The sequence below is a fragment of the Planococcus citri genome, chromosome 4 (genome assembly GCF_950023065.1).
Source record: "Planococcus citri chromosome 4, ihPlaCitr1.1, whole genome shotgun sequence".
NCBI classification, from domain to species: domain Eukaryota; kingdom Metazoa; phylum Arthropoda; class Insecta; order Hemiptera; family Pseudococcidae; genus Planococcus; species Planococcus citri.
Genome location: NC_088680.1, coordinates 40,722,812 through 40,739,408, shown reverse-complemented (window position 1 = coordinate 40,739,408; position 16,597 = coordinate 40,722,812). Strand labels below are relative to the sequence as shown.

General features: G+C 33.0%; 1 protein-coding gene across 2 annotated transcripts in view; it reads left to right on the top strand.

Annotated features, from left to right (window-relative positions):
• Mgat2 (alpha-1,6-mannosyl-glycoprotein 2-beta-N-acetylglucosaminyltransferase) overlaps positions 1-16,597 on the top strand; it is an 89,129-nt gene that overhangs the window by 70,577 nt on the left and 1,955 nt on the right. For both annotated transcript variants that reach the window (XM_065359938.1, XM_065359939.1), the window contains exons 4-8: positions 1,855-2,067; positions 3,647-3,888; positions 7,738-7,883; positions 13,296-13,456; positions 16,330-16,544. In XM_065359938.1, coding sequence (XP_065216010.1) covers positions 1,855-2,067; positions 3,647-3,888; positions 7,738-7,883; positions 13,296-13,456; positions 16,330-16,544 — 977 coding nt within the window. The remainder of the gene's footprint in view (positions 1-1,854; positions 2,068-3,646; positions 3,889-7,737; positions 7,884-13,295; positions 13,457-16,329; positions 16,545-16,597) is intronic.

Genomic DNA, 16,597 nt, shown 5'->3' with positions numbered 1-16,597 from the left:
TGTTTCAAAAATTCCAAAAATATGACTCAATTTGAGCTCAAAAATTTTCAGTAATGTTCAAAAAAAATTTGTCGAGTAGGTTGAAACATTTTCAAAATTTTAACTTATTTTGGTAGGTCACTTTAGATTGTCACTTTTTCAAAAATCCCAAAAATCATCGCTCAATTTGAGCTCAAAATTCTTCAATAAGGCTGAAAACACATTTTCGTCAAAAATTTTCAAATTCTTGTTATATTTTGACCCATTTGGACAGGTTTCATGACACCTTTTTCAAAAATCTCAAAATTATAACTTCTACGTATCATTCAATTTGGCCTCAAAATTCTTCAAAAATGTTCAAAAAAATTTCGTAAAAATTTCGTACTATATTAACCCATTTTGATAGGCCACGTGACTTTTTTTCAAAAATCCCAAAAATCAGGACTCAATTTAAGACGAAAATTCATCAGTAGGTAAGTACCTAATGCTCAAAAAATTTGTTGTTGAAATATTTGTTTTTCTAACGAAATGTTAACCCATTTTGATTGGTCATACTTATAACACTTTTTCAAAAATCCCAAAAATCATAACTCTATTTGGACTCAAAATTCTTCAGAAATGACCAAAAAAAACTTTTCGTGAAAATTTTTGAAATTCTCGTAGGTAATATTAATCCATTTTGACGACTCGTACATGACACTTTTTTTAAAATCCCGAAAATCATGACTCAATTTGTGCTCAAAGTTCTTCAGAAATGCCCAAAAAAAATTTCGTCAGAATTTTTGAAATTCTCGTAATATTTTAACCCATTTTGATAGGTCATAAGGTGATTATCAAATAATTCTACAACAGTTAGTTTTTACTCAAAATTGAAGGAGAGCGTGAGTTGAAAGTTTCGCGCTGTTTTTTGCAAACATGACTTCTGCGGTTCTGCGTCGTCCCCTATTTTCTGATATTTCAGACCCACAAAAAGCCTACTGAGTTTTTTATGCCACAAAATTTCCAGCCAAATTCGATTTCTAGAGCATTTTTTGCCTCTAAATAAACTGAAGGTGTTTAGCTGTAACTCGCTGGAAAAGTAAATACTTACTTGAATTGAAATAAAAATCAAAATTTTCAACTGCCTTGAGCAATTTTCATTACCTTTAAAATGAATTCAAAACCGTGTCTCTCTCAGGGAACGAGATGGAGGATATGATTATGAGGATGAAAGTGGAACCTGTAATTTTCATTTTTTTTTATGGAAACGCGATCCAAAAAAGAATTTCTTCAAAATTATACCTACATATTCCTCAGCTCCTTCGAAGCGCCAAAACTCGTGTTTTTTAATTTAAAACTGTACCTGCACACAGAGATTACAAGAATCGAGTGAAAAATATTATCTTGTTAGCGCCACAATAAAGGATGAAAGAACACAGACTGTAATGTAATTTTATTAAAATCAACACCCAATTTCCGAGTTTCTTCGCATCTTGGGGGAAAAAAGAGTAAAAAATAAGTTGTAATAAAATTTCCCAATTACCTTAAAGTTCTTCCACATTCCGAAAAGAAAAGCTCCAAACTACGAATGTAATATACACGTGTATCTAGAATTGAAATTCTCGACTTCCTGCGTACCTATATAGAGGTAAAATTGCACTCGTTTTAGGTATGGAATTCTCTTTTCTTAATATGTATACCGTACACCGAGAGCTTTTTTTATATACTCGTTTCTACTACAATTTTTGATTCAATTCTAACTGTACTTATAAAAATGTACATATAAGCGAACGAGGAATATGAAAAAATATGTGCACACCCAATTTCAATATATTTACGACGTGTTATCGTTGAAAATAATATAATTTTTTTCATTTTGCGTTCTGTTACTCGCAGGCATATCATAAATATTTAGTGAGCAAAATAAAAAACACCACTTCACCGTCGAGAGCGGCGACCAATGTTAGCTCGTCGAAAACACCATTTCAGCAAGTTTTAAGTATAAATGAGATTCAACGTCGGATCGACGAATATAATAAACTTCAGACGGTCCTGAATGAAGATATTTTCGGGCCTTTACAAAACGATTCTCTAGTCATAGTTATACAAGTAAGCGGATTTAGTTGAATTATTTTTACCCTAGATTAAATATGTACAGTAGGTATAGTTTAACCGTATCATATGTACCTTTGCTTCGCCTGGCTTTACTGATCAAATACGATGGAAATTTTCTGTATGGTCTGATGGTGAAGTTCGCAGACATTTGGTGGCCTTTTTGAAATACAAAATGCTATATTCGAGCTTTTTCTCCGTGTACATGATGCCCTTCGGTCAAACGAATATTATAATTAAATGCTCGTATGCGTATATTCGAGTTGAATTGCAGCTTTAATTAATTTCGTATACTCGTATTTCTATATAGAATTTGCAGCGACTTTAATCTCCAAAGAACATGTTCTGAAATCCACGTAAACAAAATTTTAGATGGTGGTTCATTTTTGGATTTTTGGCAAATTTTTGAAATTTAAAAAAAACTGCATTGAAGGTGGTTTTAAAACTTTTTCATGAATTATAAATTTTTTGAGCGAAATGAACCAATGTTAATAATTTTTTCGATTCAGCTCCCCCATATCGAAAACTGCCAGTTTTTGGCCATTCTGGAGCCTCCAGCGATTTTTTAATTTTCTGCAGAAATTTCAAATCGTCCTGGAAGGGCCAGAATCACACTTGTTTGATCAAAATTTTATAGGTACTGTACAATTTTTTATTTTTTCATTTTTTCCACAAGACTCTCAGTTTTTCCAAAAAAAATATTTTTCGTGACAAATTTGATTCATTCAATTTTTTTTATGCAAAGAAATCGAATTTTGAGGCAAAACTAACAATAAGGAAACTTTTACAACCCTTCAACTTCGATTGAGCCGAATTTTGATTAATTGAAATAGAATATCAACAACACTTCAGGATCAAATTTTGGACTACCAGGGTTAATTTTTGGATTTTTGGAATTGTTAAAAATGACAAAAATGGTTCATTGGTGGGTATTTTACTTTTTTACAAAAAGAAAATTTTGGAATCAAAATCTAAAAATGGGTTTATTTACTGAAATTGACCTTGCGAATCCACTGCAAATACGTCGAGTTGATTTTGAGCTTCCAGCAAAAATCGACGTTTCTTCTGTATGCTGGAATCGAGCCCAATTTCAGCTCAATTGAAGGAAATGGATTTTAAAGATGTCCTCGCAAAGGTATAAAAATCGTAGTTTGTCTACGTACGATAAAAAATTTCATAGCATTACATTAGTTCGTCCCCCTCTAGTTATTTAAAAGCTAAAAAAGAATCCTTGTAATGGCCACCACTCCCTATTTGCCATTTCAAATTAAAATCTCTAGGGTGCTTTCTTATAAAGCAAAAAGACTATAAAAACCTGTCTAGTCTACCGATAAGGAAATAATATTGCATTTCGGCATCGTAAAAGCTGCCGCAGATTTATTTTACTCCATCGTGTTTCTTTTTTCACGAGCCTATAAAATAATTCGATAATTCGATTCGCGAACAACTTGTCAATTAAAAATCTAATCACGAATATGACGGCAGAATGTTCCGCTTTTCAACGAACGTGTTTATTTATTAATATATTTACGCTAATTAATCGAATTGTGTTTTTTTTTCTCCCCTTTGCTCGCAGGTACACAATCGACTGATGTATTTAAGACACACTATAATTAGTCTTGCTCAAGCAGAAGGCATAGAAAATGCTTTACTAGTCTTTAGTCACGATTATTACGATGAAGAGATCAATAGCATTATACAAAGCATAGATTTTTGTAAAGTTATGCAAATATTTTATCCGTACTCAATTCAAACGCATCCGAATGAATTTCCTGGCGAGTCGAAGAACGATTGTCCGAGGAATATTAATATCAAAGAGTGAGTATGATTTTATTTTATTTTTTTAAATTCAAAATTCATCGGTTAATTCATCTCTAAGCTAAACAGTAACATTTTTTCGATAACCCCCCCTCCCCTGATCACCAAGTTCAATTTTGAGCACCCTGAAATCCTGAAAAAAAGGGATTAAGAACGATTTCCAACAACCTACGAATGCATGGTTAATTCGAATTCTTGTCTTTTTCCTATCTTGGAATAAACCCCGAATACCTTCATTCCTACTTGCCATCCTCCTTATACATACTTATAGTTTTCCTAGATAGCCGATAGGTAACCTTTCTCGAACCATCTCACCATATAGGACACTTGCAGTTGACTCAAAATAGACTAGAAATACCCTCCGTCGACGTATTTACTCGCTTCTTCGAATTATTAAACCCAAAATCCTCTCACCGAATTCAATAGAATGTAGATGTAAAGAATAAAGAAAAACTCGACATATGTCACTCGCACGCGTGTATTTGTCTAGAAGCGAAATATTTAACGTGGCGTCGAAAATGGAGAGGAAATGAAAAATCGCACATGGCGTTATTAAGAATGCGTCAGATTAAAAATGGCTTCGCTTCTTCGCTCCGTCGAGTGTGCACTGCATTCGTACTCGTACATATATATAAGTCGTCTCGTATATTTGCGAATAATTTGAATTCTATCAACTTTTTAGTCGCGCCTTCGTATTTTCCCTAAAGTGAAAAAGTTGGCCGTGTTTACAAATTTATTGTACAATAGGATGTATGTTTACCTTATGAGAAGCAAAAAAAAAAAAAAAATGCTGAATAAACATGGGATTTCCTAGAATAAGTAGGTAGGTATACCTAGACCTACCTGCGTGGATTTTTCCAGCGAGAAAAATAAATCTTTAAATAAATAAGTTCAAATGTGTATGCATATGAAATAAAGGGTTAAAATAGAGTGAATAAAAAATACCGCTAGAATTGATTCGCTATTTGATTCTAAAATGTCAGCTGCGAGAAATACATATTTACCTTGACGAAACCTTCCTCGGTGTCTCAAGCAACGTTGATCCCCCCTTGGCCATTTTGTGAGCTCTGAAAGAGGGAAAAAATGAAAATTATGCAATGAATGAAAACATTCGATTTCGGCGTCTAAATTTTTCTATGATGCCCCTCTGCAAAAAAATTTCTTGGTCACCCCTTTTCAAAACGAACTAGGGGACCAAAGGAGGGTTTCTCTCGGGAAGTGAGTTACATAACACAATTTTGATCAGAAATACAAAATTTCCAATCAACAAAAAAATGAAGACTTCCAATAGTTATTTTAAAAAAAAAATTACAACTTTGGGGGCCCCTGCAGGACACATAAAAAGAATAACATTGATTTGGGGGCACCGAAGGAGGTTTTTTTCCTGAAAAGAGGTTCAAGTATCAAAGAAACATTATCCCTTGAAACGAAAAATTTTCAAGAAGTGTTTACATGCTTCAATAAATTTTTGCTTTTCCAATTTTGGCGGGCTCTATACAAAAAGACCAACATTCTTCGAAAGACTGAGGACAGGTTTTGTTAATGTGGATTATTAAGAAGAATTCTGACACAAAAGCAAACATTTTTCCAAAAAGTCTTACACCTACCTTAGTTTGATAATTATTTTCTTTGATTTATTTTATTCAACTTTAGAATGCTTAATACAGAGGAATGAAAATGGACTGAGGACAGGGGGGAGTTTCTGGAGAAAATGATTATTTAGAAAAATTTTGATGCCAAAATGAAGGATTTTTGAAAAAATTTGATTTTTCTGTTTTTTTTAACTTATAAATTAGGAACACTCAATTTTCAGTGGGATAGGCTCTCTTCATCTAAAATTTAATTTTTTCTGTTATTTTTCGGATTTTTTATTTTCCAAGCTGCTCCCCCCCCCACCCATGTGTAGGATTTCGACACTATTCATCGTGATTTGAATTTTTCTCCCCCTCTCCAATGTTCGAGCCAATAATTCGGAAAATAACGTTTTTAGATTAATTTTCAATGTTTGATCTCATTGAGATAAAGAGCTAAAACTTAGCTTAGCCCCTCTTTTCAACATCCCAAATCGATTGGCATTGATTTCAAACAATTTTACAGCCTTCAGGGCTGATTTTTGAAATTTCGATCTGACTTTATGCCTAAAAAAAGTGTGATATTCCAGCCAAGAGTGATTTTTTTTCAGTAAGGCAAAGAGATATTGAGAGAGCACCAAAAATCTTATTATTATAGGAATTAATTTTTTTATTTCCAATAATTTTTTAAAAAATTGTAATTTGATTCCTCTCTTACAACCGACCAAATTGTTCAGTTGTAAGTAGTTTGAGTAATTTTGAAGCCTGTAGCAGGTTTTTGAATTTTCCATTGCTCAAAAAGTGTCATGAAAGCGGAAAAATCGAACAATTGTTCTGAAATTAAGAGATCGCCTGACTGACTTTCTGCTGAAAATGAGATTTCTCAATTTTCATTTTTTTTATAGTAACGAACAGCATTACTTTTTTTCTAAAAATTACCTAAATGCCCCACCTTTTTTCCTTTAAAAAATGCCATTATAAGTCGCATTTTTCCACCAAAAAATTGACCAAAAAAGTCTCCCATGCTCAGCAAAGATTGCAAAAAAGTATCATTTTTCACAGAAATTTATGCTGTTTGCTAATTGTTTGTTTCGGTTTTTGCGAAGAATTGTCTAAAATTCTGAGTTTTTTGCAACTTAATTGCCAAAAATTACAAAGAAAACAAATCACACTTTTCAAAAAAAATTACCAAAAAAATGTAATTTTTTTTTTAATTTCCACAAATTGCTAATTACTACTAAAAATTTCAAATTTTTCGATTTTTTAAAATAATTTTTATTTTTTTCCGGAAATTATTAAAAAGTATCATCTTTTTTGCCGATAATTCCCAAAAATTGCAAAAAATTCCAAAGTTTTACTTTATTTTTCAAAAATTGTCCTAAGGTATCACTTTTTGCTTGAAATTTCCAAAAAACCATTCCTATTGTTAAAATGGTCAGTTCGTTTTATTTTGGCGAAAATTCTTTTGTTTTTGCCAGAAATTACAAAAATCTCAACTTTTGTTCGTTGTCAAAAATTGTCAAAAATCTCGATTTTTTATTTTTAAGTTTAAAAATAACTCAGTTCAATTTTTCAAAATGAAAACCCAGAACACTTCAATTCGTAATGTTCTGGGTTTTTGGTGATTTTTTTCTACTTTGCTCGCGTTTTGTCACTTTTTTGGTTACAAAGTTACTTTTTTTTGGAAAAAATCGAAACACGAGCCCTCACCGGAAAAATTTTAGAACTTGAATTCCACTTTTCGATTCTTGGAAAAGTTTTAAAAATTCAAATTGTGTTTATTTTCTGAGTTTTTTTTTTCAAGAAAAAAAATCAAAATTTCATCAAATTGAGCCAGGGAGGGGAAATTTGGCTTTCGACATATTTCTGGTTCTCTGAATCGATTGACGATGATTTGTAGTGATTTTTGAATCTACCGCAGATTTTTGGATTTTCATCGTCATATTATATTTTAAATGGAATATCTACATCATTATTGGTCTTTGAAATTTTGGAATTCGGATTTCAATTTGAAGGAACATTTCAAAAAAATGATTAATTTCTTCAAGTTTGGTTAAATATTGATTTAATGAAGAGGATCCACATCTAGCACGATGATTTTTAGAGTAAAGAAGGGAAAGGAGGAAATTTGAAGTTACAATTTTTTTTTACTATCTTTATTTCGTCCTGCCCCTCTCCCAATCTCTTGACCAAAATTACCCATTTTCTTTTCCCCTTCACTTGTACTCTTATGACTGTGTGTGTGTTACTGATCAAAATGATGTCATTTTTATTACAGAGCTGTTGAAAGAAAATGCACCAACGCCTTACATCCTGATCTGTACGGCCATTACAGAGAAGCGAAATTCACCCAAACCAAGCACCATTGGTGGTGGAAAGCGAACCGAGTATTCAACGGTTTAAATATCACGAAAAACTACACAGGTGAGTAATACTTTTTATCTGCGGTTAGGATGGTAAAAAATTACCATTTCGGCCCCTTCATGCGCGCTGGCTGTTTTTTGAATAATACATAAGAAGAAAGGTTGTGAAAAAAATTACCCTTTTATGGAAACCGCGATAGCGATAAAGCTTAACTTTAATGAATATTGGATTAAGGTGTATGAAAATAAACGGACATTACCAAGAGTGATTTTATTACCTTGCGTGAGGTACGTAGAGCACTCTCCATCTTTGTCATTCCATAAAACCGATATAAACGTAATGTTTTTACTCGCAGCAGGGCGAACGAAAAGAGAAAAAAAGGGAAAAAAGATCATCTGACGTGGAAATTTTTAAATTTACTCGTAACTTTTGAGCTTTCTCGCCATTAAAAGCGCGTTCGATTAAAGAAAAGTGTCGTTTAAGATGTTTACGCTATTAATTCAACATCTCGAGTTCACCGGACGTCAACCCTGTCTCCCCCCCTTATGCTGCTTAATGCTTTTCGAAAAATGTTAATTCTTTACAATAACGAACCGTGAAATATTTACGAGCTTCGAAGACACTCTCGGATGTGAATTCAATTATAAGAGGAATTTTTTACCCCGACTAGGGGTAAAGTCGAAGAGTTGTTTTTGTAATCTTATTTTTTTGATGATGAAAAAAAAAAAGAAAAGGGAGGGTTGATGATCGGAGAAGAGTTTTCAGTGGATGTTCTTTGAAAAAATTATCAAAAAAATGAATAAGTTTAAGAAACCATTACGTTGGAATTTCGAAAAAACAGAAATTCTCAATTCTTTGAATTCTTTCGACTTCGACTACCTTGTTTTTTCCTTAAAATATGAAATTTTTTCTCGAGAATTCCAAGTTGTATCTGGAATCGCTTCGTTTAAATTCCAGCTGATTCTCCTTTGCAAAAGTTGTATCCAAACTTGCGAAAATATTCTCGATTTTCGTCCTGCCCACGACGTTTGGTAAAATTAAACCCACCTCGATTCCTACTGTATCTCTGTTTTCAATTAAAAATTTCCTATTTTAATCCAGCCCTACTCGGAAATTCCCAAACCCAACCTCCTGTCATCCGTAAAACTTGAAACTCGTAAATTGACGCGAAACACGTTTATTCTGTGCGAATTGCGAATTGCGACGTAGCTTTCGAATCGCAACTCCAAAGGGTGGCGTAGGTCTGAGTTTAGGTACCTACCTTTTTGCTTGTTTCGTTCGCAGAATTCCAACAAAACTGTACGCACCGTTGTTCTCGTCGTCTTCGTCATATTCGAGCCTCGATAATTAAAAGAAACGCTCATCGTAAAATTGGAAACATTCGAAATGTAAATATTTAAAACGAAACGAATCTTTTGAAAAGCTAATAAAAGTTGCAAAAGTTTTTCGCGTTTAGCAGCACGCGGTGTTACTGCCTTACGAACTTTTTGTTGTATGCAAGACTTGCAGAGTGAAGATGTGAAATTCCTTAAATTTACAGAAAACTGGCAATTAGGAAAAATTCTCTTGTTACGAGTTTTTATGTCGTAGATGGTAACTTTTGTGAATAATGCGGAATTCGACGAAATAATAGAACTCGCCGACGACGCTATAAATGCGATCTTGTAGTTGTTAATTGCATTTAATGAAAAGCTTCGAGTTTACTTTCATTGCGTAGAAAAGTTGAATTTTAAATTAGGGGGTGAGAAGTTGGACATTAACAAATAATAAGACACACTGCAACAATAGGTTCATAAAAATCGATGAAGCATACAACTTACAACAAAAATATCCACCAGTAAAATTTCCAGGTGTGAATTTCATTTTTCGATATTTTGGCAAATTTTGAGAAATTTAAAATTAAGGTAAAGTGGGGTAATTCCGATGGCAAAATTCAAAATTTTAGCAATTTCTCATTTTTTGGATTTCCTGTACATTTTGGGGCAAAAATGATGTAACAACTTTATTCCTGCGTCCTTCAGCTACACATTGACTATATTGAAGAGTGATTGGTGTGAAGGCTTCATACATATAATTGAAAAAACATTTTGGAAGGTTGAGTTATCAGAATTACCCTAAAAATGGGGTAATTCCGATAATGAGTTTTATAAGGAAAGGAATTCTCCCAGGGTAATTCCGAGCCAGTAATGTTGAAATATACCATTTATTGCATATTTAGGTTTTTATTTCATGTAAATTGAATCATTAGAACAAAAATTGATTTTTTTTTACAAATATGCATTTTTGAGGCATAATTTTTGAAAACTAGACCAACTAGAGAAAAATGCCCCGTTTTGAGGATTTTCTTTCATAATTTCGACCCCCTAAAACTATAATACATCAAAACAGAGAAAAAAACATTGCAGGACAATTTTGCTGGGGCTATCGGAATTACCCCACAGCATGAAAAATGATCGACATGTTTAATAATTCAATGCCACCAAACAAATAATTATAAAAGCAAAATCAAAAGAGGTACTGACACTTTAACACGTATTCGTCAAATATTAGCTTCTAAACAGAATTTTTCAACAAGTTTTGAACGATAAAAACGAGTTTCAAAAGTGCACTGTTTTTTGCGGCAAAGGATTTGGGCATTCAGATTTTGAACACTGCACAGACTTGAGAAAACAGAGCAGATGAACCATCTGATCATTAATGGGTGTAGGTTAGCACTAAAACTACCTACTTTCTTCATCATTTGTGCCAAAATGTTTTTTGCAACAAAGCTAGGGCTTGCTATCGGAATTACCCCATATCGGAATTACCCCACTTTACCTTAACTCATTTCTAGGCAAAAAAAAAGTCAGAAATTGACCAAAATGTTCTGGAGGCTCCAGAATTGCTTGAAACTTTCTCCAGTCGATCTGTAAGGTAAAAATGCAGATTTTCAGCCTTGCAACTAGAGTGGGTGTAATTTTTTAGAAATTTGTAATTTTCGAAAATTTTCTGGAGGCTCCAGAACAACTTGAAACCTTCTCCAGTTGATCTGTGAGGTTGAAAATTCAGTGTTTTATTCCAAATTCAGGCTTTACAAATAGGTACAGGCGAATCGAGAATGATTTTGTAGAAATTGTAATTTTCGAAAATTTTCTGGAGGCTCCAGAACAACTTGAAACCTTATCTAGTTGATCTGCGAGGTTGAAAATTCAGTATTTTGTGTCAAATCTGAGCCTTCCATCAAGATACAGGTGGATCGGGTGTGATTTTGTAGAAATTGTGGTTTCCAAAAATTCTCTGGAGTCTCCAGTGTGACTCGAAACTTTCTCCAGTCGATCTGATGGGTTGAAAATTCAGTATTTTGTACCAAATTTCTGCTTTCCAATTAAGAACAGGTAGATCGAGTGTGATTTTGTAAAAATTGTATTTTTCGAAAAAATTGCTGTAGGCTCCAGAACAACTTGAAACCTTATCTAGTTGATCTGCAAAGTTGGAAATTCAGTATTCTATGCCAAATCTCAGTTTTCCAACAAAATGCACGTAGATCAGGTGTAATATTTAGAAATCGTAATTTCCAGAAATTTTCTGGAGGCTCCAGAGTTACTCGAAACCTTCTCCAGTTGATCTACGAGGTGAAAAATGGAATATTATACTGAATTTCAGCTTTACAACTTGATTTGTTGTGGTTTTGTAAAAGTTGTAATTTCCCAAAATTTGCTGGAGGCTCCAGAATGGACCGCAGCCTTCTCCAGTCGATTTGTGAAGTTGAAAATTATATCGAATTTCAGCTTTACAACTTGATTGGGTGTAACTTTACAGAAATTGCAATTTCTAAAAATCTGCTGGAGGCTCCAGAACGACTTGAAACCTTCTCCAGTTCATCAGTAAGGTTGATAATTCAGTATTTTATTCCAAATTTCAGCTTTTCAATTTGGTGTACGTAGATTAGGTGTGATTTTGTGAAAATTGTAATATTTCCGAAAATTTACTGGAGGCTCCAGAATGACTCGAAACCTTTTCCAATCGATCTGTGAGGTTAGAAATGTGATATTACATTGCATTTTCAGCTTTGTAACTTGATTGGAAGAAATCTTGTAGAAATTGTAATTTCTTAAAATTTGCTGGAGTCTCCAGAACGAATTAAAACGTCTCGAAAGTGATTTCGATCGATTTGGGAGGTCAAAAATAGGGTACTTGCCAAATTTCAACGTTCCAACTCAATTTGGTAAAATTTTGACATTTTCGGGTTTTTTGATCCAAATTTTTACTTGAAAAAATAAAAGTTCACCGAAAATTGAAAAATAAACTTCAGCTCTCTGATATTTTGCTTGGTGGGGTATTTTTGAATGTTCTTTCGATCTGGATTTGTTTGAACTTGAAATTTTTCTGCCGAATCGAAAATCCCCCCCCCCTAGAAGTTTTTAGTCTCATCGAAAAAAAAAGATAAAGTGAAAGTAGACGTCACATTTTTTTCACAGAAGTTTATTCTCAAAATTCATTCCTGCGGGATTTTTTTTTAATTTTCACATCGTTTTGTAGCTTTTTTGCAGCATTTTCTGCCTCAAGATCTGTCAAATTTTGAAAAAATGAAATAAAAATTGATCCATTCTGGAAAGCTATACTTGAGTTCGTAGGATTGAAAACGTTTTTTTCGGCAATGGTATTGAATTGATAGTTAAATTGGAATTTACGAGTACTGATTTAAAAATCATTAATTTTGCCCTCTGTCAACGTCCACTTCGAGACGTTCATTAAAAATTACGAAAATTGATTGAAATTTATCCCCTACGACGAGTAAATTATATTTTTTCAACATGTCATAAGATTCCAGAAAAGTTTGTCAGCAATCAAAAAAATTCTCTATTCAATAATTCTCTAAAGGTTGGTTATTGCGTATACAGGTAGCTATACAGGTAAGAGGTTCGTTTCCCACTCAATACAATACAATAAGTCAGCAAAATACGTATGCCGGAAATCGTCAATCCGTCGGCTAGGTATGGATGTAATAGTCAGCGAATATTTTTGACAACTTGATTAACACGTTAGGCAGCCCATCGTGTTTCGTTTGCTTTTTCTTTTTCGCCTTTTCCATCATCACCTTTTGCATGAATATCGTTCAAAAACAGCGCCAATATTTAATCAATAGAACCGAGTTCTTATAAGCTGAAGAGTGTTGGCTGTTTACTCGTGAAAATTATCGGTGTTTATTTTCAAAATGAATCCCTTTTTTTCGGTCGAACGTGACGAGAAGGTGATAAAAAACCGAGGCAAAATACGCGATAAGAAAGTTAAATTGGAGCCTTATATACGTACTATATATTTTTACCTTGTTCATCTTTCTCTCTTACTCTTTCTTTTACACCTTTGCGAAAGGGAGGGAAAAAAGGTTGAGTTGGCAAAATTCCTCCATTCTTTGAGCCCGCCGCTTGCCTCGTTCAAGTTGACGTTCGTTTTACTAATGTGATGGCGGTTTTCTTCTGCCTCGTGTTACAGGTTTGGTGGTGTTTTTCGAAGAGGATCATTACGTGGCGCAGGATTTTATACACATGTTACACCTGATGGAACATGCCAGACAATCAGCTTGTCCTAATTGTAAAATTTTATCGTTAGGGTCGTATTTGAAAAGCGTTGATTTCGCCGCTGATTCCAAAAAGGTAAGTTGAACGACGAATCTGTGACGTGTATTGTAATTCGTTGCGAAGCAATAGGTATTAGCACGTTTTATTCGTATAGAGCTTATTTGCTCGTAATTGAGCGAAAAAATGTTGGTTTATACTTTCGTATACGTTTTGGCATTTGAATCATTATAACGTTTTGAAAATGCGAATGAGGTTCGACGTTGGTTGATTTTTTTTTCATCGAGTGTTTCGTTATAAAGTTCCAGTGATTTTCCTAATAGTTTGGAAATCTATGTAACTTGGGTCGTAGAAAATAAAAGCACAAATTTATTGGTTTGACTCAATTCATTTTTCATATATGTAATAAAGTTGAGTAACGTGTATAAAAAACTTGAAAATTTTGCAAAATTTTCAACTGAGGATTTGTTACTAGTCTTGTAGAAGATAAATGTGTAATTTTGGGAACATCTCAACACCCCGCCTTGACTCTTCATTAGTTCCTTGTGCCTCAGATGCCTCCAGATTATTCATTTCGATTTTTTCTGAAAAAATTCTTAAATTTGACAACTTCAATGTTATTGGAAATTTTGGGTCACACCCTTCACTCCTTTTCTTCTTCATGGCTTATTTTTTCATTTTAGAATCAAAAAAGTCACAAAATTGTTCTAGAAGAAGGGAGTTCACAAATTCCAAACATTTGATTTTTGACCCGTCTAATGGGACCAAGCGAACTCAAATTTTGGATTTACAAAACGTGAAGTCAAAATCAAAAATGAAAATTGTATCAAGACATGATCATAAAATGTAAAAAAATATTTACCCAATTTAGTGCATCTTTTTTTAAATACGATTTTTCGAAAAAATAATAAAAAATATGAGGTACCTAGACCTACTATACCTAATTTGAAAATATACATTAAATTAGTTGAGTTTTTTTTTTTTTTGGAAGATACAGTTTTTACTCTGTTTTCCAAAGATGATCTTCACCGAAAAAAAGGAAATTCAAAATAGGGGCCAAGATTAACTTTTTAAGATGTAATTTTCAGATTTTCATTCTTCAACCAAAATGAACCAATTTTTTTTTTAAAAAAGTCCAAATAATTTTTAAATGGTTTCAAAATGAGACTTTGGATTCTGGGACAATCCCTCGAATCCATTATTTTTAACCGTCATTAACTCGAATATTATTTTGTGCCGAACTTTTTTTCCTGACTACTAAATTCTCGAATCTGATTTCCCGAATTGATACTTTTCGAACGACCATTTCTCAGAATGAATTTTTCCAAAAAATTCTATTTCTAAATGTAAAAATTTCTTGCAATTTTAATAAAACAAAACTTCTTGAAGATATAAACAAAGAACGAGCCTTCTTTGCAATAAATTTCATGAACAAGTAACGATCTTTTTACATTTTTGGCAAACGAAAAGCAAGACTTTTAAGCAACTTATGACAAGTCTCTTTAGGATTTTCGTAAAAAACTAGACTTTTTGGCAATTTGGGTAAAAAAAGGGGGCCTTTGAAGATTCTGATAAAAAATGCGTCTTTTTTATTTTTCACACAAAGTAGACTTTTTTTTTGCAATTTTGTTTAAAAGTTGCATTGTTTGGAAGTTTTGATAAAAACTGTGTTTTTTTGTTGCAATCTTGACAAAAAAAAGACAACTTTTTTGAATATTTTCACTAATAGCAGGGTTTTCTGCAATTTAGGCAAAAAAAAAACAATGATGAAAAAAATAGGTTTTTTGGCTATTGTGACAAATCATGCTTTTTAAAAACTTTTTCATTTCAAAAAAATAGAATTTTTCACAATTTTGGCAAAAAATAAAGTTTTTTGGTACCTACCTAATTTTTGCAGAAAAACTGAATTTTTTTTGTTGCAATTTTGACATAAAAGGCAGATTTTTTAGACAAAAAGCACGACTTTCTGAAAGTTTTTATCAAGAAACATTTTGTGCATTTGGAATAATGAGATTCGAGGAAAATGGATTTGGAAAATTGGTTTAAGGTTTTTCATTCAGGAAAAATGTACATATTATTCGGGGAATTTCCGGGAACAGATTTTGCTTGATGGTGGAGAAATTTCCCTCCCCACTTTGATAAAAGTTCGGGGTACCGATCATGAAAAATTCGATGAGTTCGAATAGTGGATTTTTTTTGGTAATCATATTTCTGAATACCCCTTCCCCCACTTCCTCCTAATTCTGTCGGACTCTGCAAATTGAAAATGCTTTGTAGCACGTGGTTTTTTAGATTTTCAAAGGTGCTGAGTTTGAATTCCCATTTATTTTTTGAATGTACGTACGTATTTACCCCTCAGTGTTTTTCCATCTCACAATTTTTCAAATAAAGTCGAAAAATTTTGAAAATGAGGCAAAATAAATAAAATTAGCTCTTAACTTTTGAAAAAATTTTTTTGTTCTAAAAATCTAGAGTTTTTGTTTTGGAACCAAAATCTCAACTCCTCAATTCAAATTAATTTTTTGATTCTTGGTGAATTTTTGAAAATTCAAATCGACTATTTTCGACAATTTATGCAGAAAAATAATAATAAAAATTCATATTTATTCTGTAAAAACGATGAAAATTAGTCCTAAAACTAATTATCAAATCTTTCGAACCAAATTTCACGATTTTCTGCCATTTTTTGGAGCCTACAGCACAATTTCAATTTCTCCAGAAGACGTGGAAGTTAATTTAGGGAGCTAAAAATCAAGCTTCGCCTTATGTTTGATCTGTTAAACGAATTTATTCACATTTGGGCTAATTTCTTAGCAGACACCTCTAGTTTGTTTTTCTGACTTTTTTCTATTTTTCATCAATTATGGCCAAAAAAGTACATATCAATCGATAAAATTCTTCTGTGAAGTAATTATTACAACTTACTTAATAATATTTACTTAATTTTGTAGGCCGAAATCATGCAATGGAGCAGCAGCAAGCACAACATGGGCATGGCGTTCAATCGTTCGGTGTGGAAAGAGCTGAAATCCTGTGCCAAGACATTCTGCACTTACGACGACTACAACTGGGACTGGAGTTTGTTAGCTGTATCGAGTAAATGTCTTTCAAAAGAACTAACTGCCATGGTTCTGCGTGCTCCTCGAGTCTTCCATATCGGCGAATGGTAAGTTCGACTTCAACATCGCTACCACCCTCCTTACCATTAGCTTAGCTCTC